This window comes from Diabrotica virgifera, chromosome 9, assembly GCF_917563875.1.
Source record: "Diabrotica virgifera virgifera chromosome 9, PGI_DIABVI_V3a".
NCBI lineage: Eukaryota > Metazoa > Arthropoda > Insecta > Coleoptera > Chrysomelidae > Diabrotica > Diabrotica virgifera.
In genome coordinates, this window is record NC_065451.1 from 35,491,737 (window position 1) to 35,518,448 (window position 26,712).

The window sequence follows — 26,712 nt, forward strand, 5'->3', positions numbered from 1 at the left end:
GTTTAAAATTAAAAAAACATGTTTTTTTGCAACCCTGCTCGTAACTGTTATGTATATTTTTACATTTGAATTAATAGATATTGATTTCGACTTCATGATATTCTGTAGGCTGTAGAAGAATTTGATTCCAAGTGAAATTCTCACTGTTATCTCACCACTGTTTTTATTTCCTTATGTAACTATTAATCCAAAATATTAGAAGTGGTCTACTCCTTCAAATTTTTGCTCACTCAAAGATATATGGGTGTCTTTTGTTTGTACTTTTTCCTCAGTTGTTTTCATATACCTACTTTGTGTTTAGACATCAACTTCTAGACCCATAGTATGCACTCCTGCTTCTACGGCACTACAGCCCAAATTGAGCCTTGGCCTCCTTTATTTTTTGCCTCCACCCTTGCTTGTCTGTGGCTGTTCTTCTCCATACACGGACTCCTAAAAGGGCTTGTGCGTCGGTGTTTACTGTGTCTTCCCAGTGCTTTCTTGGCTTTCCAACCAGTCTCTTTCCCAGCATTCTAGCCTTCAGTGCTCTTTTTGGTAGCCTATCCTCTCCCATTCTTATCACATGTCCGGCCCATTGCAATCTTTGTATTCTAATGAAGTCTGACAGGGGTGCTTCCTTATAATCGACTTCTGAAAATTCCGTTTTCCCTCACAGGTCCTAGTATTCTCCTCAGCACTTTCCTTTCGAATGTGTCGAGTTTGTTTTTTGATGTTTCTTTCAGGACCCAGGCTTCACTGCCATAGCATGTTATTGGTCGATATCATTTTTATAGATTCTCATCGAGTTTTATCGATTCTCATCTTTGTATTTCGGTGGACACTTTTAGACCGAAATATATGGGAGAGGGCAAAATAAGCTCTGTTTGTCTGCATTATTCTCTTCCGTATTTCTCCATCTTCAGATCCGTCGGCATATATTTCTACTCCCAGGTATGTAAACTTTCCAACCATTTCAATGTCTGTTTCAATGTTTCAACGTAGTATGCACTACCTCTTTGAAATATGTATAAATATTTTCTAGTTGTTTTAATCTCCAGCTGATTACGTCTATATTTATCATCTGCGTAAGCAATGACTTAGTTGATCTTTGTAAATATTGTACCTTTTCTATCTATAGGAGTTTTCCTGATTACTTGTTCCAACGCATTCTTACTTTTGCTTTGGTGTTGATGAGGTTTTACTAATCTGATTAGTTTTTATTTGGCACATTCAACTCTTGAATTGTGCTATATAATTCCTTTCGAATTATTAAATCATACACTTGTTTGAAATCTAAAAGTAGATGATGTAGTTCGGTATTCTGTTCGTAGAATTTTTTCAGAATTTGTGTTACTGTACCATTTTTATAACTTGGATTTTCAATGTGCTGCTCTGCTATATAATATATTTTCTTGTTTTGTTCATTTTCATTGTCTTAGGTTTTCTTCAAAGTATTCTTTCCATTTCTTTGAAGTATACGTCCTTTGTATATTCCAGACCAAAATAAAGTTCCAAATTATAATTTGCTGTTGACTGTTTTAGACCATGTGGTGCAACAGATGACTGCACAATAGCCCAGAAAGGAATGTGTAGTTTCCCAACCGCTCACGTACAATTAACAAAAAAGCAGCAACTGTTAATGATGGGCCAGGCCTATAAAATTCACTTAGAACTAGATATGCCAGAATCACCTGCAAATAGAGAACTTGGTAAGCCTAATTATTTGTACTTATCAAAAAGGGTAATCCTACAAAATAGTGCAACATGAACATAGCCTCGGATGAACCTTCACAGAACTGATTATTGTAGTTTCACAGTGTTGCCATGTCCCTATAATGTATATATTGCATGCTTCAAATATTAAGAAAGAAAGCTGTTAAAAAATACATTCTTATTATATTATTTTATGGATTGTACAATTTTTTAATTTTTTTGTACTAGTTAATATTGGAATAGAAAAAGTTATTTTTGGCTCTGTGTACATACCGCCACGATCTGATCATGAAATATATGAAGATCATTGTAATGTCCTTGATTTTGTATTAATGAGCAATAACTACTCCAAGGTTTTTATTTCTGGGGACTTTAATCTTCCGAATGTTACGTGGACAAACGATAATTTAGGAGTTAGTTTATCGAACTATCCACCAAATTCACCAGCTTTACATATGGTTAATTGCTATAGTTTCTACAACCTTTTTCAAAATAATTTTGTGTCCAATAGTAGAAATGTAATTTTAGACTTAATCTTTTCTAATTGTAACGAGTTGAGTGTTGTAGATGCTGCTGATTTAATTTTTCCTAACTCTCTTAACCACAATGGTGTAATGTTCGATGTTAATATAATAAATAACAGTGATTCTTTAAAGTTCGCAGAGTCATATTATGATTTTAAAAACGGTGATTACATTGGTATGAACTTTTTCTTGTCGGAAATAAATTGGGAGTCACTAAGTAAAGGCTTTGAATATTGAGGACGCTGTGTCTAAAATTTACGATATTATCAATCATGCAATAAATTCTTATGTTCCTCAAAAAGTATGTAAGACAAGTACATTTCCAGTTTGGTTTAGCCCGGAGTTAAAACGATTAATAATAGAAAAGAAAAAATATCATAAAAGGTATAAGATATTCAACAATTATGATGATTTTATTATTTTTCATAACTTAAGATCTGAATGTAGTAGACTAAGTAAAGATTTTTATAATTTATATGTTAGAGATTCTGAATTTAGAATTAATAGTGACTCACGCACTTTTTGGAAATATATAAACAGTGGCAGGAAAAATTATGATGTACCATGCCATTTACATTTAGGAAATGATCAAAGTAGTTCTGGGGAGGAAGCTGTGAATTTATTCGCCAATTTTTTTTCTACAGTGTTCACTGACCACAATACTACCCCCCCCCCCCCCCACAATATCAATTTGAAAATGCTGGTAACATGAGTTCATGCTCTTTTAACATTAATACTATTTTTGAGAGTATTCACAATTTGTCTCCTAAACTAAATTTTGGCCCTGATGGCATTCCTAACCATCTATTAGAACAATGTGTTTGTACTATATCTAAGCCATTGTATATACCCTTCAATAAATCTTTGCAAGAAGGGGTTTTCCCTGATTGCTGGAAACGTAGTTACGTAAAACCTATATTTAAATCTGGTTCAAAGTCAAATGTTGAAAACTACAAAGTACAAAATTATTAGATTATTTAGTTACTAAGCAGCTTACTTGTGAATTCGGTAGTATTCTGGTGAATGAACAACACGGTTTTGTACAGGGTAAATCTACAGTGTAAATTTACTTCTTTATCAGAATGACATTGTTATTGCTTTGGAAAACAAGTTACAAGTAGATTCCATCTATACTGACTTTTCTAAAGCATTCGATAAGGTCAATCATAATATCTTACTTACGAAACTTACAGCATATGGTATTTCTGGAAGTATCTTCAAAGATATCCAATCAAATGATTGGATGCAAAGTTACCTGACTAATCGAAGTTTAAGTGTAAAAATAGGATGTTTTCTTTCTAATGCTTTTACAGCTACATCTGGAGTACCGCAAGGTTTCCACTGTGGCCCCTTCTATTTAATTTGTTCTTGAATGATGTTCACTCTATTTTTAAGGAAGTTAACTTTTTAATGTTTGCTGATGATGTTAAAATATATAAGACTGTCAATAATGAGGATAACATTTTTCAGCTTCAGTCACAAGTAAATGATTTTTATGAGTGGTGTGGTAGAAATGATATGGAAGTTAATATTAATAAATGCTTTTTAATAACTTTTGCTAGATCTCATTCGCCTATTCACCATCAGTATTTTATTAATAATACTCCTGTCACACGTGTGAACGAAATTCGCGATTTAGGTATAATATTTGATTGTAAATTAATATTTTACTCTCACATTGACCATACTGTTTCGAAGGCATTTAAGATGTTGGGTTTTGTATACGTTCATCAAAATATTTGTCAATTCACACAATAAAAATCTTATATTGCAGTGTCGTGAGATCAATTATTGAATATGGTTCTATTGTCTGGTCACCTAGTTATGCATATCAAATCCTAAATATTGAAAAGGTTCAAAACAAATTTTTACGTTTTGCAGCTTTTAAGATGGGTTTAACAGTTGGAAATTATACTTATGACAATATATTAATGAGATTAAATTTACAAACTCTTAAACGCAGAAGAGTCATGTTGGATATTTGTTATCTTTGCAAAATTATCTCTGGTGTTATTAACTCCGAAGAATTGTTAAGTCTTGTACACTTTAATATTCAAGGAACAACGGCATGCTACAAATTATGGTCAATATGCACCAATTAGTAGATTGACCCTGTATGGAAACAAGTTTAGTCATCTAATAGATCTGTTTGGTTCTTCAGTTTCCTCTATTAAACAAGAACTCGGGCGTCTTGAATTTTGAATTTAAAAAAATTAAATAGATTTAACTGTTATAATTGATTAAGTTGTTTTCATCATTTAAAAATATTTTATATTCCTTTTATTTTTTATGTTTGTGTTATTTACTTAGTTGTAGTTTTACGTGTATCTAAATTTTATATTTTCATTATTACGACGTATTTTGTATGTATTACTATGTATTGGGTTTATCCCGTTAATAAATAAATAAATAAATAAATAAAGAAATATATAGGTAAAAGATGAACAATTAATTATTATTTGTTTCTATCAATTTTATAGTAAATTATTAGAATATTGACAGAATTTGCTTCGTCTTAATTAATTAATTAACATATATGGCATGCTCGTTTCCGATTTAGTATATTTTTGAAGCGTAGAAGATATACAATATAAGGAGATGGCAACACTGCCAAGCACCAATATTAAGTTCCGTGGAGGTTCCTAGCTATGTTCATGTTGCACTATTTTGTGGGATTACCCAAAAAAGTTATATTTTCTATTTAATAACTTACTAGCAGGTATATTTTTTAATTAATCAGTTCTTATTAAATCTTTATGTTGTAGGAATGTTTATGGTATGTGTGGAATTTATGGCAAAAGACGGATCCCTTGTTGATAATTCTTGTAGATCTACTATGTTACATTATAGAAGTACCTTGTTGGATGCTCTATACAAGTTAGTGTTTAGTCCATTTTTTGTTTTTGGTTCAACAGAAGAGAAACAGAAGATTACAGTTGAGCTTTTTGCTGAATATGAAGAAAAAGAGGTAATAATATAAACTGTTTTTATGGAACAACTTATTAGAGTTTAAAATAGTTAAAACACATTTTTCAAAATACTCTCTACAGATGAATGCGCTTTTGCATATCGTCCCTTAGCTTACAACACCGCTCAAGTCGAAAATTAACGGTTTTGACCTATACATACCGTTGGATAGGTCTATTCATTGCGCATCTAACCATTTGTCACATGATTTAGATTTCAGTCAATCAGATGCCGTAATTCAAAAAGTAGTGACACCGCACAAGTCGTTAACACCTGTATCATGGTCAACACCGCACAAGTCGCTCTGTGTTTGTACGTGAGTTTTACTGTTGAAAAGTCTAGTATCCAAAGTTTTTATAGAAGATTAAGAGGTAAGCTATATAATAAAGTAATGTTTATTCATTTGCGCGTATTAATATAGAAAGAAATGATAATAATATATAATAATATATAAAAATATATATTATATAATAATATATAAAAAATATATATAATAATATATAAAATGATAATAATATATAAAAATAATAACTTAAGCGGTGTTTACTAACGGTATTTTTTTTAACTTAGGCGGTGTTTCAAAAAGTAGTTTTTTTCGTCTCCTGTAAAGTTGGTCAAAATGACTTACGCGGTGTTGTAAGCTAAGGGACGATATTATGTGAATCAATTTTCTAATTATAGTCTGTCTCACCTTGACTTTACAGTATAAGGAACATAGGCAATGCAGTCCTTATGAGAGTTTTTAGCGCGATGATGCCGATTTTATCAAAAAGAATTTATAATCCAGTATATTCAAATGGGAAATAAGCCACAATTTTACCTAAAAATGATTTTATTAACGTTTCGACGCCCAAGTCGGGTGTCGTTGTCAAAATACAAAATAATACTAAATAAACAAAAATGTTGTTGCTTAGTAAAAAATTCTTCTAATAATTTATTTAATCTGACTCATTTATATCGGCAATTCAGACACGTATTATACATTTTAAAGTAGACGACTTTAAAATGATATTGCCAATATTGATGAGTTGCGTTCCTGGGACGACTTTACTAAAAGATAGTTCATTCGATTACATGAAATCAATCCCAACTCAAGAATATCCGCCATAAAAAATCATAGCATGTGATCTGCCTTTAAAAAGACAACCAAATGCAACGGTGGCAATGAAATTCTCGCGTTAGAGATTCCATAGTAAATCACGAGGGAAAACCAGGAAAAACCTCGTGATACTATCCCGACATCGTAAGTATTTGGGTTTACATTTAGTTTACTCTCAAAACCAATACCAAATTCTGACTTGATATTTTAAATTTTAAATAATACTAAATATGTACTAACTCGATATGTTACTGATTTACTAATTGTGGTATTTTCTTTCTATTGACTTCCTCCTTTAATATGGGTAACCACATCCTACTGCATTCTACCGAGGAATTTGCGACACAATTGGTTTCATTTAGCATAATTAGAGCCGCTTCTTTGATTTGTCTCTTTTTACTATCTGCTTCTTTTAGGACTATACTTGAATCTCTCCACTGAACTCTATGTTCATTATCCCATGCGTGTTGACATATTTGAGATCTATCAAATTCTCTATTTTTTATATAAGACTGATGTTCATTTACTCTAACGTCTAATGGTCTTGACGTTTCACCTATATAAAACTGTTCGCATTCACAAGGTATTTTATAAATACAATTCTTTGTTCTTTCTTGTTCACTGTTAGGTTTAGTTTTAGATAGAATAGATCTCAATGTGTTTGTTGTTTTGAATGTTGTTGATATGTTGAATTTATTTCCTATTGTTTTAAGTTTCTCGGATAGTCCTTTTACATATGGTATTGATATTTTCCTCGTATTATTTCTTGTGAATGTTGTAGGATCCCGTTCTAAGTTGTTCTGTTCCATTCGATCCAATCTTGACAATTCCTTATTTATAAACGATATGGGATAATCATTTTTTAATAAAACAGATGTTAACATTTGTTTTTCTTCTAAAAATGAATTTTCGTTAGAACAAGTAATTTTGGCTCTATCATATAAGGATTTAATGATTCCCTTTTTAACGTTGATGTTATGATTTGATTTGTAATTGAGATATCTGTTGGTGTGTGTTGGTTTTCTATACACTTGAGTCTCATATCCAGTATCCTTCTTTGAGACCAAAACATCGAGGAAAGGTAGGGTGTTATTGTATTCCTTTTCCATTGTAAACTTTATTGTCTCTTCTTGATCGTTTATAATATTCAGGAACGTATCCAACAATTCCGATCTATGAGACCATATGGAAAACACATCATCTACATATCTCCACCATACTGTGGGTTTTAAATTTTGTTTAGAAATGATATTAGTTTCGAAATCCTCCATAAATATATTAGCCAATAATGGAGATAAAGAAGAGCCCATTGCGAGACCAACATTTTGTTTATAGAATTCATTATTTAGTTGAAAATAGGTATTATTAGTACATAATGTCAATAACTCCATTATAGCTGATACATTTAGTCTTGTCCTAGTTGTTAATGTATTATCATTTTCTAATTTCGTTTTGATTATGTTTAAAGTTTTATCTAATGGCACATTTGTAAATAAACTGTTTATGTCAAAACTTACTAAAATATTATTTGGATTAAATTCAATATTTGATAATTTGCTTAAAAAATGTTGTGTATTTTTTATAAATGTGTCATTATTATTTGCAAATGGTTTTATAATATTTAATAAAAATTTTGATAGTTCACTACAAGGAGAATTGATGGTACTACAAATAGGTCTAAGTGGAATATTTGCTTTGTGAATTTTCGGTACTCCATAAAAATGTGGTGTCTTACTGTAATGAGGTGTCATTAATTTTCTTTTATAGTATGTTAGGTCATTTTTAAATTTGAATAAAGTTCTATAGATTTTGTTTTCCAGTGTTTTCGTTGGATCCTTCGTTAATTTGGTATAAGGTCCATTTGTAATTAGATCTGTAATTTTGTCCTCATATTGTACTTTATCCATTATTACAGTTGCATTTCCTTTATCCTCTGGTAGGATTGTTATGGAGTCATCATTTTTTAAAGTTTTTAAAGCTTTCATTTCCTCTTTGCTGATGTTCTGTTCAATTTTATTAGATTTTTCCAATTCAAGTTTGCATAGTACCCTATATTGTTCTTTTTCATGAGTTGGTAAACACTGGGATATCTTTTCCACTGCGCTAATTATGTCTAATTTTGGAATAGATGGATGAGTGACAGCATAGTTTAAACCTTTTGACAATACCAAATTTTCCGTTGCATTTAAATGTCTATTTGATAGATTGACAACTGTCGCTAATATGTCATTATTTCTATTTAGGTTATCAAAAGTATGTATACTATTTTGTTCTAAAAGAATATTAAATTTATTTAAATGTATATTTCTTTGTTTCTGATATGATTATTTTGATAAATTATGTGTAAAGTAAAAATAATTCGATCAAAATCAGAATTTGATATCATTCGGTAAAGCAAATCTTCAATACTTACGATGTCTTGTTCAATAAAAAATAAATTTGATCTATGAAATTGTAACTTTTCCCGGATCATTGACACACTGGCTCTATGTAAAATATTTTGGAGTCTTCTGCTTGAGTATGCTGGCCGTAACCTCAAGCCTTTTGGTATTAAATTGTTGTCTCTACATCGTCTTAAAAATTTAATTGAATTTTGACAGTGTGCCAATTTCTCGTACAAAGTTTCCAATCTCCTAAAATTTTGACAAACGCTAAGCCCATACCGGTTTCTTAATGTTGTTCTGAAGCTATTTTCTTGTGGCATTTTTATAATCAAGTATATTCAAATGGGAAATAAGCCACAATTTTACCTAAAAATGATTTTATTAACGTTTCGACGTCCAAGTCGGGTGTCGTTGTCAAAATACAAAATAATACTAAATAAACAAAAATGTTGTTGCTTAGTAAAAAATTCTTCTAATAATTTATTTAATCTGACTCATTTATATCGGCAATTCAGACACGTATTATACATTTTAAAGTAGACGACTTTAAAATGATATTGCCAATATTGATGAGTTGCGTTCCTGGGACGACTTTACTAAAATCATTCGATTACATGAAATCAATCCCAACTCAAGAATATCCGCCATAAAAAATCATAGCATGTGATCTGTCTTTAAAAAGACAACCAAATGCAACGGTGGCAATGAAATTCTCGCGTTAGAGATTCCATAGTAAATCACGAGGGAAAACCAGGAAAAACCTCGTGATACTATCCCGACATCGTAAGTATTTGGGTTTACATTTAGTTTACTCTCAAAACCAATACCAAATTCTGACTTGATATTTTAAATTTTAAATAATACTAAATATGTACTAACTCGATATGTTACTGATTTACTAATTGTGGTATTTTCTTTCTATTGACTTCCTCCTTTAATATGGGTAACCACATCCTACTGCATTCTACCGAGGAATTTGCGACACAATTGGTTTCATTTATTAATATTTAATTAACGCAACTCATCAATATTGGCAATATCATTTTAAAGTCGTCTACTTTAAAATGTATAATACGTGTCTGAATTGCCGATATAAATGAGTCAAATTAAATAAATTATTAGAAGAATTTTTTACTAAGCAACAACATTTTTGTTTATTTAGTATTATTTTGTATTTTGACAACCACACCCGACTTGGGCGTCGAAACGTTAATAAAATCATTTTTAGGTAAAATTGCGGCTTATTTCCCATTTGAATATACTTGATTATAAAAATGCCACAAGAAAATAGCTTCAGAACAACATAAATAATTTATAGTCGAACATTAAAGAGATTAAATTAAAACTGTTTTAGAAAGGCAATCTACAGTAGAATATAATCGAAATATGCTTTATTGTCATGAAAAATTTATCAATTTTATAGACAAAGCTTACAAGAATCATAAGTAAAAACAATAACAAATACAATTTAGGGACCGTTCAAGTATTACGTAACGCAGGTTGGGGGGGGGTCAAAAATCTTCAAAAATTACGTTACGCAATAGTTAAACTCCCATAAGAGTGCGTTACGTAGGGGGGGGGGGGGGTTAAAAATCTTCAAAAATCGCGTTACGTAATACTTGAACGCTCCCTTACTAAAATTATATAAATCGTCAATATAAATAAAATATAATAAAGTGAAACAAAAAACAGTAACAATTTATTGCAAAATTTAAAAAAAATGCATATTGCGTAATCTACCTTAAGAAATTTAATAAGTTAAGCTGCTACATATGACATTCAATATAGATTAAGATTCTACTTATACATAAGAATACTGTAATTTCTTAGTTATTGGTTAAGAAACTCGGCTATTGAATAATAATATGGTCTTTCAGGTAAATAGGCTTTTGTCATTTTACGGACCTTGGGGAAAGATGTTGCAGATTTAAGTTATAGAGGGAGATGGTTGTATAGTTTTTTTTTGCAGAATATAATATAGATTTCTTTACTAACTCGCTGGACGAGATCGGTAAATAGATGTCAAAGGTAGAATTTCTGATGGAATAGTCATGTCTAGGTCTTGCTGGAAAGACGTGTAGATGTTTATGAATAAAGCCAACAGTTTCTAAAATATATAAAGAAGGTAGTGTCAGAATGCTGTGATCTTTGAAGTAACTTCTGTAATGTGTTGTTCTTCTGAGGCCAAACAGATATCTTATTGCTCTTTTTTTGTAATTTAAAAATAACATCTGATTGGGCAGCTGTACCAGAACCCCAAAAAGGGAGAACATATCGAAGATGGGACTCGAACAAAAAAAATATGTTATTTTGGAAGAGTCTAAATTCATTTCCTTGCTGAGGATAGTTTCTTGCTTAACACATCGATATGAAGGGACCCTTTAAGGTTGCTATCTAAAAAAATACCAAGAAACTTTACAGAATCAACTATACTGATCTGGCTGTTATGAAGAGGTAAGGGTTGAAGAGCTCCTTTATAGGATAATGCTACTGTTTTATCTATGTTAAAAGAGAGTAAATTAAAATCGGACGAGAATTTTATTGTGAGTAGATGAGAAGTTATAGTAGCATGAAGAGTTGCGATATTTGAGTTGCTCCAAGTGATACTGGTATCGTCAGCAAAAAGAAAATCTTTTCCATCGATTTTTAAACTAGTGATGTCATTAATAAAGATAAGGAAAAGTAGAGGACCCAATACTGAACCTTGTGGTACCCCACATACAACATTTTGGAGACTAGAGTCTGTATCATTTGCTCTAACCAGTTGTCTCGTATTATCCAAGTAAGATTGAAACCAGTTCAAAGAATTACCTCGAATTCCATAGAAATCAAGTTTTTTTATCAAAATGTCGTGATTTACACAATCAAAAGCTTTGGCATAATCACAAAAAACAGTGGCAGTGTGCAGATTATTGTTTAATGCTTGATAAGCCTCATGTAGTACAGAAAACATAGCATCGGGGGTACATTTATTATTTAAAAAGCCGAACTGATAAAATGTTGTTTTCAACGAGAAAGGACATAAGTTGGGCTTTTATGAGTCTCAATAATTTTGGAGAATACCGGTAGTAATGCAATAGGACTATAATTGCAGGCATTAGATTTTTCACCACCCTTATGAAAAGGAATAATGATGGCCATATTTAGGCACACTGGAAATTTACCTCTGGAAAACTGCTGATAACAGTCAACCTGAGAAACGGGCCATAATCAACTTCATTCATGAGAGGGAGCCATTATGTAAAATGCCTGTTTCGGATATCAAGAAGATTGAAAATTTAAATATTTATTTAAATTTCATTTATTTGTTTATTTGTCATTCATTTGGTTGTCTTTGTGATTTATTTTAATTGGTTTTAAATTACTTTCAAGATTAGTGAATCTTAGAGAGGGAGAATGTTTCAGTATGTTTAAACCATTTCTTTGGACTAATACCAATTAGAAAATTAGTTAGTGCAGATGTCAAGTTAGATAGTTTTTCAGTCGCTATCTAATTTGTAAACAAAGTTAGTATTTTAAGTATCCATCTTCCATTATTCAGTTGAAGCTAACCTAGTTTGATTGGCTTTTACTTCGAAACCTGATAAATTAAGAAGTAGAACAAGATAAAGAAGATATTCCAAAGTAAAACTTATCTTGTTCGAAACAGTCGTTCAGTTTTATTTTTTTTTAATTTATTTATTATTTTATATTTGACATGACATCTTAGGCAATTGAAAGTAAGTGGCAACAATAAATTTTGCCAACCCCGTTTTCTGAGAACTTCTTATACAGGCTTTTAATAAGAAGGCAAATATTTATACAGTTAGTCTACTAAATTTGAATGGATTGAATGATCCAAATTCAATAAGATATTTCCTAGATCAGGAGGAACCCTTATACCAAGTTTTAAGACACTACAACTGTTCCTTCAATAGTTATAAATAAATATTTAGTTGTAAGAGTTGTATGTAATTATTAATTTTTTTTGTAGAATGAACCTGTTACAGATATATTTTTAGAAATTCAGTCGCGCCATATAGAAATTTACTCGGCGAAGTTCACTGTTAACGCACAATTTTCTGGACTGAGATATGTGATGTTTCACTGGCCTGTCATCTCTGCTGCAATGGGTATGTTAAGAATGATCTATGTTTTAAAAGATATACATAATAGTTTTTCTACCGTCCACGCATTGAATTCTTAATCTTTGGGAACGTGAAGGAGTCATTGGGACTTAGGTCGGGGCTATACGGTGGATGGTTTAACAATTCGATGTTTTGAAGCTCCAAAAACTCTATTGTCTTTTGGGCAGTGTAGGATGTAGGATGACTCGCCGTTGTGTGTTGCTTTGTCGGAGTTTCGCAATAACAAACGGTTATATACCAATCGGAAGTAACCGTTCTTCGATCTTCTAAAGCAATTGTTTGACATTTTCTTTGACACCCTTCGAGAACGGGTCACTTTTGTTGGTTTTTTCTCATCGTTAAACACCCACACAACGGATTGGCGTTTATTTTCGGGTTGGTAGGAGTAAATTCAAGATTCATCGCCACTAACAATGCTATAAACGTTTTTTGTTGAACCGTTCTAATGTGTTTCGACACCAATTGACGCGAACCGCTTTTTGCTCTTCTGTAAGCAAATGAGGTATCCAACGGCAAACCAACTTCCTAACACCCAGTTCTTCATGTATGATCTTTTGGATCGAGGTCTTTGAAATGTCCAAAGATGCCTCTATCCCCCACTATGTTACACGGCGGTCATAGGCCAGGGTAATAAGGCAAAAATATACCCTGTTCGTGACACTCGAGCAGCCAGGGTACTGAAGCGTTTTTTCGACAGGTAATACCTATGAGAACAAATTGTAACTATTTCCTGCGTAGGGTCTGGCGGCCATTTTTATTTATAAACAATTTAATGTAGAAAAACGGCATTTTTTCCGTTTTTTCTCAAATCAATGGAAAACAGTGTATCTTGTGGTTACATTAGTACAAACATCTTCGTGAGCATGGAAAAAGCTTTAAAATGACGTATCACACAGATTGATATACTTATTTATTGCTAACATAATTGAGAAAAAAGGTCTAAATTGCAAAAAAATTAATTTTGCAATAACTATTGTAAAAATTAGTATACAGCTTTGAAATTTTTTTCAAATGAGGGTTCTGTAGTGCGTAATATGTGACAAAAATTTCGAAGCGATTTATTCAATTGTTTATATTTTATTCAAATTGTTTATCCCAGAGACCTTTTTTTTGCAATAAAATAAGTCAGAAAAACAAAATGTTAATAAAAAGAGCATTTATTAGTAATAAATAATTATGCAAAAGTCTCGTCAATTTTTCCCTATAAACAATTTGAATAGCTTTTTTGTTATGGCCGGTACAAACATTTCTTTACATATTCTACATATTCTTACATATTCTACAAGATGGTATTTTTACACGAACTTTAAAAAAATAATTTAGCCTAGGTCAATTAGGGCCAAAGTTAGCAACATTTTTTTTTAATTTACAGCTAATTTGTTTATAATAAATAAGGATCGAAAATAGCGCTTTTTCACTTTTAAAGACACGAAGTATTCATAAAAAAATTTTGGCTCTATTTGCTTTTCACGGGAGTCGTCAATAAAGCTTCAGAAATGAAGTATGTAAATCCATGCGACCTAAAATTGAAATATTAACTTAAAATCTTACAGTTTTTTGTATCTTGGAAACCAACCAATGGATTTTAATGTTTTTTTAATTTGTATGTACTTTTAGCGTACTTTACAAGTATGGAGTCAGTTGATTCATAAATTATAATAACCAATTTAATTTATTTAAACAAAAAAAGCAATTTATTTAATTTTTTACCGTGTTTTGGGTGCACAACTACCAAGTAATGTTATGTATATAATAATTGATAAAAAATTGTTATGAATATATTATATAATATATACAGGGAGGGGCTAGGTTATGGAAAAAATTAATTTTCTCTAAAATGGAGGATTGCAGAGAAATCCCGAAACAGGTCGATTTTTATTTTTAAATTACAATGTTTTGGCATATATTTCATATTAGTGACGTCATCTACCAGAGCGTGATGACGTAATCGATGATTTTTTTTCTAAATAGGAATAGGGGTCGTGTGACACCCCATTTGAAAGGGTGTTCAATTCTCTATTCATTAATATAAACGTTAATATCATTATTTATACAGGGTGGCCAAAAACAATTTTGAATTAAATTAATTGACGAAAAAAGAAGAATGTATACAGTTTATTTATCTCAAAATACTTTCTATCGCTGTCAGAAAATTGAAAAAAATGTTTATTTGGTAAATAAACATTGATTTTCGCTCAAATTAAATGTTAAAACTGCAAAGAGGTTGTTTGTGATTTAATTTAAGCGAAAAGAAATGTTTATTTGTTAAATATTTTTTTTATTTACTGACAGCAGTACAATGTATTTTGAGTTAAATAAATTACATACATTCTTCTTTTTGCGTCAATAAATTTAATTCAAAAATTATTATTTTGGTCACCCTGTATAAATAAATATATTCTTGTTTATATTACTGAATAGACAATTGAACACCCTTTCAAATGAGGTGCCACATGACCCCTATTCCCATTTAAAAAAATCATCGATTACGTCATCACGCTCAGATGAATGACGACACTAGTATAAAATATATGCCAAAAAAATTGTAATTTAAAAATAAAAATCGACCTGTTTCGGTATTTTTCTTCAAAGTCGTCGATTTTAGAGAAAATGAATTATTCCATAATTTAGCCCCTCTCTGTATATATTACATAATAAAAGAAAAATTTCTATAAAAGTGTGACTTTTACTATATAAGTTTGCTTACAGTTGCAGTAATTTGAATTTTGTGATTCATTGTTTATCAAATCATTTTTATGTCTTAGATTTTATATTTATATGAATAAAAAATATAAAGTTTTTTTCAATTACAAATTTAAGAAGATTTTTTAAAATGTACCTGTAGAGTAGCTATTTATAGGAATTTTCTATTAAAAAACATTCCATGTGAGAAGAACTCATTTGGAAAGTATGTACAACAGCTACTATTAAGTGGAGACATTTTTACTTTTTTGTAAAAAGTACATGTAAACATCTATTTGTAAGCTAATTTTTGAAGTATCCGAATATTTCTTTTCTTGTAAGAGCTGTAAATAAAAACACTGCTTTGAAGGTTTATTTATTTAAAAATATCAAGCGCACTGAAATTAGAAAAAAAAACAAAACAAAATTAACAACAAAACGAAATAATGCAATAATGAGTATGTCCATCTCTTGCAGCAACGACTTCTCGCAATCTGTTTGGCATCGAATAAAAGTATGTTAATATTGCCTGGGGAATAGTCCGATATTCCTCTACCAAGGCCATAACTGTACCAAATTTTCTGGAGGCCTGGGATAACGGCGAATAGCTCCTTTTAATTCATCCCATAAATGCTTAACAGAATTGAGATCTGGGCTGCATGCGGGCCATTCTAATCTTATCAATCCAACCTCTATTTTATGAGTCAATCGGTGTTTTACTTACAAAAAAATTATACAGCTCTTACAAGAAAAGAGATATTCGGATAATTCAAAAAACAAAATTTTAGTGATGTCTCTGGGATAATATGACAGGACTATGGCACAAAATGAGCCCTTCCGTTTTTCCCACAGAATTTTTTAAAGTTGGTAGAAAATACAACGCTTCCATTCACCCCTGTATAATGCCATGCAAGCAAATTTTTTTTGTTACCGGAAAAATACGAAACGATATCAATATATGTATCTACAAATTGGTGCAAGAATTTTAAAAATCGGAGCACAAATAATAAAGTTATAAACTATTAAACTTAATCAAAAATTTTGGGTGGCCGAATTTTGTGCCGGTGAGTGTAGTAATAATATATTTATTACAATTTCTTATCAATTATTACATACATAACATTGTAGTTGTTCACCTAATATACTGTAAAAAAAATTATTTTTGAAAAAAAATTTTTTAAACAAATTAAATTGTTTATTAAATAATTTATAAATCAACAGACTCCATATATGTAAAGTACGCTAAAAGTACATAGAAATTTCAAAAAAAAAACGTTAAAATCCATTGGTTGGTTCCCAAGTTACAAAAAATTGTAGGATTTTGAAGTTGATATTTCAATTTTAGGTCGCACGGATTTTATGCTTCTACTTCGTCGGTAGCAAGCGGGTCGCATTTGTACTTCATTTTTGAAGCTTTATTGACGACTCCCTTAAAGAGCAAATAAATCCAAAAAATTTTCTGAATACTTCGTGTCTTTTAAAATGGAAGGGCGCTATCTTCGATTCTTATTTATCATAAACAAATTAGCTGTGGATTTTTAAAAAAATGTTGCTAACTTTGGCCGTAATTGACCTAGACTAACTTATTTTTTCCTAAGTTCGTGTAAAAGTTATTCAAATTGTTTATAGGGAAAAATTGACGAGACTTTTGCATAATTATTTATTACTAATACATGCACTCTTTATTAACATTTTTTCAAAAGGTTTGAAAGTTTAGCTTATGCTCTTACATTTGACACCTATAGAGTGGTTCTAACATTCTGTTTTTCTGACTTATCTTATTGCAAAAAAAGCTCTCTGGGATAAACAATTTGAATAAAATATAAACAATTGAATGAATCGCTTCGAAATTCTTGTCACGTGTTAAGCACTAATGAACCCTCATTTGTCAAAAATTTCAAAGTTGTACACTAATTTTTAAAATAGTTATTGCAAAATTAATTTTTTTGAAATTTAGACCTTTTTTCTCAATTATATTAACAATAAATAAGTGTATCAACCTTTGTAATACGTCATTTTAAAGGGTTTTCCATGCTCTCGAAGATTTTTGTACAAATGCAACCACAATGTACACTGTTTTCCATTGATTTGAAGAAAAACGGAAAAAATGCCGTTTTTCGACATTAAATTGTTTATAAACAAAAATGGCCGCCAGATCCTATGCAGGAAATAGTTACAATTTGTTCTCATAGGCATTACCTGTCGAAAAAACGCTTCAGTACCCTGGCTGCTCGAGTGTCATGGAAAAAACCTTATTATCCTGGACTATCATCCTTATTAGCTGACTAACCGCATCAATATTTTGCTGTGTGACTGATGTTTTGGTTGGACCTAGCCTGGATTCGTCGCATATTCGTTTTCAGCGACCCCAAAACCCCCGAGTAACAAAATTGAACTCATTTCCGCCGATAATTGACGAGTTCTGAATTTTTTTTATTGTCTGTTTGAGATGCACCTTAAGAATGCATTTTTTGTATGCAGTTTTTCAATATTATATCATGGCTCCGGTTCACAAAGTTTCCTGGAGCGTTCACGAATCGAATACAAAAATAATTATTAAGATCCGTCTTGTCCTTTTTTTTTCGGAGGTTCAGTGCTTTATTGCTTCGACTATCGGCTAAGATCCATTTCAAGACTAGACTTGCTAATTTCAAAAATTCACTGTATCTACAACACTTGTTGTATCGCAATGAAACTTTCGATTTATGTCAACAAGAGATTGAGGTTACGTTTGTGTCGGAAGATTTTATTAGTGGCGCCCTCTAAGCGGCTATATGCAAAACTAAAAAGACAGGCCACGTATTTGAATTATAAATTGTAATAGGTAACAAAATTGTAATAGGTATACAGAACTAATCTCTAATATATACAGTAAAGCCACAACTACGATCCAACTTGAACAGAATGCACACCCCATACCTATCAAAAGGGGCGTTAGACAGGGAGATACGATGCTCTTCAATCAAGCTCTAGAAAACATTTTCAAGAGATTACAATGGGAAGAATATGGAATCATCATTAACGGCCAATACTTAAATCACCTAAGATACGCTGACGATATCGTCATTATCGCTACAGACAAGGAACAACTACAAATAATGATACAACAACTAGACCACGAAGCCAGTAAAGTTGGATTAAATATGAACTACAGTAAAAAAAAAGTGATAACAAGTCAAGAGGATGAGTTAAGAATCGTAGTTAAACAAAACCAAATAGAGGAAGTGAATGAATACATATATTTGGGACAAATAATAAAATTGAATAGAGACAACCAAACAGCAGAAATAAAGAGACGAACGAAGTTAGCGTGGGCCCCGTTTGGTAAGCTCAGCTTCATATTGAAGAATAAAAAATACCCTTAATATCTAAAAACGAAAATCTACGATCAATGTATTCTTCCGGTCCTTACATATGAATGACAGAATTGCAAAAACACAAAGAGCAATGGAAAGACAAATGATCAACGTAAGACTGTCAGATAGAAAAAGGAATTCCTGGGTAAGAAATATCACAAAAGTTGAAGATGCTACTCGTCAAACAGCTAAACTAAAATGGAAATTCGCCGGTCATACGATTAGACAAAAAGACGAAAGATGGAATAAAAATTATTAGAGTGGAGATCATGGACATATAAATGAAAGAGAGGAAGACCACAAATGGGATGGGTAGATGACCTAAAACATCAAGCAGGCTCAAAATGGATGCACATGGCTCAGGATAGAGAAAGGTGGAGGAGCGAAGGGGAGGCGTATGTCCAATATTGGATGTCGCAAGGCTAATAGATAGATAGATAGAGGTTACAAAATAATTAATTTAATCATATTACTACTTAATTTGTTTGTACTAGAAAATAAATAAATATGTTTTTTTGTTAATGATCATAGAAAAACTCATGTATGATTCTCACATTTAGTTGCCATTATTATGCTCGTATTCTATACGGCATTCCCCGCTCGCGACTCATGCCGTATCCGGCATACTCGCATCATAACTACAATCATTGAATGCTCATTGCATAATATACTATTCCGCATCCCTGTATTTGGCGGTTGTCTGGTTAAATTTAACACTACACAACAAGATTATTGTTGTTAAGTATCGTAATATTTATATTATAAATAAATTTTATTATTTCGTAAACATACACAAGGATTTTTATTTGATGTTATCGGATATAGTGACATTTCGGGTCAAAAGTTTATCATAAAGTAATAAAATTATACAATTTGTTGATTAAAATTAGCAGTTTGTATTATTTTTGTTATATTTGCGATTAATTACATTTGCAAGTTTTTATCAAACCGTTATCAACCTTATTAAATTTGTATACAAACGAGTCTGGTTAAAAATCAGTTAAAAGAACAATACTTAGGGTCATTTTATAAGAAGTCTACAAATTTTTATGTTTCAAAAACATATATTGATATGCATTTTTATGGATGTCTGTTTTTAGTATTCAAGCCATTTTGTACAATTTTAAGATCAAAGTTCCCCTTTGGAACTAAATAAATGCCTTTGGAATTGGCCTTGATTTCTTCATAGAGTTTTTTCACTATTCACTCTTATTTATATAAGTATCATCATCATCATAAACAGCTATTCTGTCTATTAAGGGTTTTTAGTTTTGCATAACAAGACTATATTCATTACTGCCATTCTTAACTGCCATATATTCATAACTGCCATTCATAACAGTTTCGCAATTGTAGACTAAGCGCCGACTAACCGTCTTTGGTCTGGTTATGCTAAACTAAGCGTTTGGCCAGAAAAACATTTTTGTGCCCATTAATGTACACATTAGTTTTGAAGTTTCGGTCAAAAAATGGTCGAATTTTGTTAAAGTGAAAATGTTGTGTTTATATGTAATTAAATTGAAAAATACAAATAATCTATATAAAATCTCTATATTATATGGAACGTACTATGTACTAAGTCATAAAAGTCATAAAATGGACCTTTCGGGATTCTTCTATATTTTGAATTTTGAATGTTTATTGATCATTTCTGTACTAAGAGTATAATTCAATAGCCTGTTTTTCATGTATAAATATTGATTTTATTCCAGCAGTACAACTTTTAATTTCAAAAGTCTGCTTTGTATTAAGAGGACAAGTCAACTTATACTGTTATATATAGTACCTTCCGCTTTCACTTCCGCAGCTTGACTTATACTTTTAGTACCCACACCACATGTGGGGATTCTGGGGCGTTTGTATTGAAAAAATGTAGATAATCCAAATTTGACCATAAAATTTCAAGGAATTAACATGCTTAAAAAGGGGTTGGTACGAAAACAGATTTTTGAGGTTCTTCGTTTCCTTCCTTTTTAACTTTCCTAAACCTTTTTTTATAACTTTCGTTCTGTCGTTGAAGACGGTGCCGGTGTTTATTGTTATCGGTTATAAAAGAAGAAAATTATAAAAATCGCTAGATCCCATTTAAACCAAAAACTGTTCATTTAGTATTTTTTTATTTAATTTTGTTGTGCGTGCTTAAAATAGTTTACTGTGAAAGTGTCAGTGTTCTATTGTACATAATTTTTAAAAATAAGTAGAGGGAAACAAATACTAAAATTATTTGAACTAAAGGATGATTTATATGGCACTCAATGTATTATTAAATTTCTTATCTTAATTGGCAACTGACATGTCTATCTCAAAAAAAAAGTATGTTTACGAAATAAATTATTTTTCAAACTAGTTTGACAAACAGTTTGAATTTTCAAACCTGTACGATTGACCAGTTTGAATTGACTTGAATTATTTGTTAGAGGGATTGACTTGAGTTTGACTTGAAATCAAGTCAAACTCAAGTCAAGTTCAAACATTCAAGTCAAACTTGTGCAACTCTACTTTAAAGTATTTGGTAAATTTGATTTGAATACAGTTTGTAATCGACCCAATGCTGGCCATGCTAAAGAACATCTTCTATTTACATCAAGCCTCTCGGTTAAGCATTAACAGAGCGATTTTTTGTCCTAAGTTTATATACGACTCGATATATATCGATATACTCGATATATACGACTCGGATATATACTTTCTTTTCTATATTATTATTGTCCAGAGTTCTATCCTCAGTTATAAATCTAGAGGTTCGTTGGTTAGATATTTGGTTTTTTTTATTTAGCTAATGCCTCGACAACTAATGGCCATTGGCATTTTAGGTATGGTGAATTTTTGCAGTTAGGTACCTAGTGTCAAGTGTAGTATGTGTGTTGAGTAAGTGTCTTGTTACTTTGCAAAGTCGACGTCATTGTCTTTGCAAAGAGACGCTAATTGTATCCGAACGTCTGTGGTCCCTCCGGTGAGTACCGATCACACAAGGACAGAAACTATTTTTATTTATTAATTTATAATAAACGAAAAATTTCTTACCTTGGTGAGATTCGAACTCACGACCATTCGGATCTTTCGATCCAAAGGAAGGCGCTCTTACCACTGAGCCACAGAGGGGGTTATTTGGTTTTTGTTAGATTTATTTTTAACCATATTTCTTTTCATTTTGTGTTTAGGGCTAATAGCATTTTCTGCAGTTCTCTCTCTTTTACTATTAGCGCAACATTATCTGCAAATCTCAAGCGGTTCAGTTTTTTTCGCTGTCTATCGTCACTCTTTTATTTGCTCATTCCAAGGTTCGAAACATATCTTTACAAATGATAAACATCAACACAATGCAATGGATAATAAAATAACAAGTAGCTAACAAATATAGATATACCACACTTCAATATTAATATCTTATAAAATCAAAGCACACAATATTTGTACAAGAGAAGATTTGATCAGGCTCTCTATAAAAAATATGAACAAGAAACAACGGAAAATCTTTACACAACAATAATAAATAATGAAATACACAAAGCGGCCACAAAAATCTTTGGGTATCACAACGAAAAAGCCAGAAGTTAGAAATTACTGGTGGAATGATCAGCTAAAAGAAATGAAAAAACATAAACAGGAAGTGCACCATAAATGGCTAAACCACAGAGAAAATTAATTATATTAATTCAGACAAATATGTAATCTCTAATTAAATATACTTATACAATAAGTTTGTTGGTGGAGCATGTAATGTTGTTTCTCATAAAATTCTTCATCAGAGTGGGTGAAATATATTGATTCTCTTGAACTAGATACATGCGGCAAAAAGTTAAAGGTTATGTAAAGTTTAAATACTATATAAACTAAAAGTTAAACAATAGGGAACTTGCACATAAAAATAGTGTGCGTACAACAACTACTGATAATAGTTTCGCGCCGAAAATTTCCGTTTCAAACAACTTCAAAGGCGCGAGGTGGGGTCTGACGTCACCAACCACTGTGTTCTCGTTCGCTCGTTCGGTGAGCTATTGCATTGAATGCATTTTGCCATTGCTAGTTGTGCGTGTCACAACAACAGCTTCTTGAAGATGCCGCTTCTACATCTAAGTCTGTTCTAGAGGACAATGATGAAAAGAGACAGTGTAATCCTAGTTTCACAAACTTAGTTCAACCAGCTTTACCTCAAAAACTGAATAATGCATCGACACAGACTCACAGAAAAATCAGAAGTAAAGGTATTCAGTGTAAATTTCAAAGGAGTGTTACAGTCCGGTTGTCGCCATTAAAAATACATAATAAGGATGCAGGAACTTCACATATAAAAGACTTGCAAACATTATTTGAAGATACAAAAAGTGAATCAGGACGTTCTGTATTTGAAGATAATAGTGAATATAGTGGTAGTGATGACTATTGGTACAATGAAAGTGATTTTTTATCTTGTGATGAAGATGCGAAAGAAGAGGAAGCAAATCAATTTAAAGTGTTGTCTCTGAAGTGTACAGTGATGAAATTACAATACAGACCTAGATTGTATACGTTTCAATTAATGGAAATATATTGTAAAACACAAAAAATGCATCTATTTTTAACTCTAGAAAAGAACAGGACACACATTTATGTCTCTTGGAGATGATTTCGTCATAAGCGAAAGCAATGCTTCGAGAATATTTGCAAAATCTATTCCATTAATTAGTAAATATTTAAAATCTTGTTTTTAAATCCCCAAGTTGGTCTAGTTAAATTAAACTTACCCTCAGCATTTTAATTAAAGACGATTAAAATGTACTATACAATCCCCATAATAACCTAATCGCTTTCTTTTGAAAAACCCTCGTGAGTAATAGTATCTACTTATGCGTTTAAGCCTTTAGAAGGTAGCAATATCTAAAGAATTATAAGTTTCACTTTTCAACTAAATAAACTGATTGTAGAACTATGCAAGAATACAAATAATATCTGGTAATTTCCAATTAAATAGACGATTAAAATGTTATATACAATTCCCGTAATACTCTAATCGCGTTTTTAACCGGGCTCGACTCGTAGCCCGGTTGCGGTCCGTGACGTCAGACCAATAGAAGGACGTTCAAGCGCCTCCTAAGAAATTTGAATTTTATAGCATTTTCAAAGCCTCGTAATAAGCGTATGGGTTAAAAATATTTGTTTTTTACATGCAAGCGTTTTAAGATCATGTTACCTTATCATTTTTAATATTTTCTTAATATTTAAAAATTTATGCAAGTTTCCTATTAGACATGCACGTCAGAGATTTAATGACATCATAACCCACCGGTACAATCTTGACGGCAAACAAATTCAATAAATTTTGCTCATATATTAGTTTTTTTTTCTTACCGTCATGTTTAACAGGAAAGCGCTGTTGCCAAATAAACATATATGTATTTACCACAGCAGCTACCGGCTACACTGTTTCTCTTTTTCTTTAAGGTGGTATGACACAATGTTAAAATTTATATAGTTTTTAGGTACAGTTACCGTCACTATTTCAAAACCAATCTTCAACTTAGGGGTATGTACGTGAACTGTAGACTTTCTATTTTAATAGTATCTAGTTAAAATTTCCAAAGAAAGCAGTATATTTTTTATAACTGTACTTAAAGGAGTCCATGTCATAACTTACTTAGTAACTTGCTATAAAAATTCGTTTTGCATAATAATTTTTGAACTTGGGTGGAAAATAACTACCAGAAACGATTAACTATGCAAAAAGCTTTATTTTAAACAAAATTTCATTGTCCATACTGCCATAATTTTTAAATTAACTGTACCTAAAAGTAAAAATTTTAGTTAAAAGCTGCAATCTGGGGATTTTGTTGAAATTACAGCAATAAGTTGGCATTTTTCTAGTGATAAATTAGTTCCGCTGTCACTTAATAGATGAGAAGATGAGTTCACGTGTCATTTAGTAGATGGCAGCAGTGATGTATTAAATGGAGACAGATGCGCGTTTGCCGGATTTTAAGAAAATCTACAAACAATTGAAAACGAGTTTTGTAACCACGGAAATACGATGAATCACGCGGTTTTGTTTAGAAAAGTGGCCCCACCCCCTCCCAGTACGCATTTTGGACCTTGTTTGACTTTCACTTTCAATCATGATTGTATAACGTCACAGTGTCTTAACAATACAAATATACATTTTTTATGCTTGAAACCGTGACGTTATACGAATGGTTGAAAGTTAAACGAGGTTCAAAATGACTCAAAGTGTTTACTGGGGGATTATACTAGTTTTGACATAATACATAAATAACATCAGTAAGCTCTAGTATGTTATGTGGGGCGGATCTAAAAACAATTTCAGTTTTATTCACTTGCAAATTTAATTTCTGGCAAATTTAATTTTTATAGGGCCGAAAATAATGCATTGTTCGGATACAATTAGCGTCTCTTTGTAAAGACGATGACGTCGACATTTTTACACACATTACACATGCCAATGGCCATTAGTATTTGTTGAGGCATTATCCTAATAAAAAAATTGTAGACAAAACAATATTGTATAATCATTGATTAATTTATGTCAAATATTTCCGTAAGTGAAAAAAAATATTGAAATTTACTGGAGTAATAATTAGATAAACCGATATGCAGACGATACAGTTGTGGTTGCTAGCAGTATCGACAGGCCTGTCATACCCGGGTACCTACAAAGAGCGAGTGAAAAAAGAGATTTTAACCATCAACATAAATAAAACAAAAATGGACACTGGTGAGCAAAACTCAAAAACCTGCCAGACAATTGAAAATAAAAAACCAATTCAACACGTAGAAGTATATGTATACCTTGGAACAGTCGTCAACTAGAAATGGGATCAAACAACCGAAATACGATGTAGAATTGAAAAGGCCAGAGCTACATTTAACATGAGAAATATATTCAATCATTGCGACATATCTGTCCCACTAAAAATACGGCTGCTAAAATGCTATGTATTTCCAGTCTTGTTGTATGGAGCAGAGACCTGGACAATAACGGAAACATTATCGAAAAGGCTAGAGGTATTCGAAATGTGGGTGTACCGACTTATCCTCAAAATGTCCTGGACGACTCACATTACCAACGTAGAGGTATTGCGCTGAGGAGAAAACAAAAATGAGAAATCTGTTTCACAATAGAAACGGAAACCTGAATACCTCGATCATATTATGAGACATGATAAATATCGTATACTGCCACTGACAATACAGAGTAAAATAGAGAGCAAACGTGGACCCAGAAGAAGAAGACACTCATGACTTCAAAACTTACGCCAATGGTTTGGACTAACGTGCCAATGTCCGCAACGGACGAGGCACATGAAGAAGAAGAAGAAGAATTTAAAATGAGATATTCTTCTCACGGTGCTTATTCGTTCCGAATGTTGGCGATCAGCATGGCTATCCTAACTTTGCATGTTGCTATTCGGAATAGTCTGTTTGTCGATGTAGGTATTGAACCAGTTTCTCAGATATATTCTTCTTCTCCCTGGTCCTCTCTTCCCAATACCTTGCCCTGAAGAATGAGTAGCGGCAATCTCTATTCATTCCTCATAACATGGCCAAGATATTCTACTTTGCGCTCTTTGATAATAATGTGTGTTAATAATCTCGCATTCCTTGCCCATTCTACGTAAGACCTCAACATTAGTCACACGACCCATCCACGAAATTCTTAAAATGCGACTGTATATACCACATCTTGAATGCCTTGAGTTTTCTTAAAGAAGTTTCGGAAAGAGTCCAGGCTTCTACTCAGTATAATAATCTAGAAAATACATAGGATCTGATAATAGAAATTTTGTTAACAAGTGGTAAATGTGACTTCTGAAACGAAACTTCATCATTATGAACGCTGATCTCGCTTTTCCTATGCGTTGTTTTATTTCACTAGAGTGGTCTCATTGA

General features: G+C 31.7%; 1 protein-coding gene across 3 annotated transcripts in view; it reads left to right on the top strand.

Annotated features, from left to right (window-relative positions):
• LOC114330267 (seipin) overlaps nt 1–26,712 on the top strand; it is a 69,037-nt gene that overhangs the window by 4,200 nt on the left and 38,125 nt on the right. For all 3 annotated transcript variants that reach the window (XM_028279594.2, XM_050662016.1, XM_028279595.2), the window contains exons 2-4: nt 1,522–1,688; nt 4,982–5,184; nt 12,640–12,778. In XM_028279594.2, the coding sequence (XP_028135395.1) occupies nt 1,522–1,688; nt 4,982–5,184; nt 12,640–12,778 (509 nt within the window). The remainder of the gene's footprint in view (nt 1–1,521; nt 1,689–4,981; nt 5,185–12,639; nt 12,779–26,712) is intronic.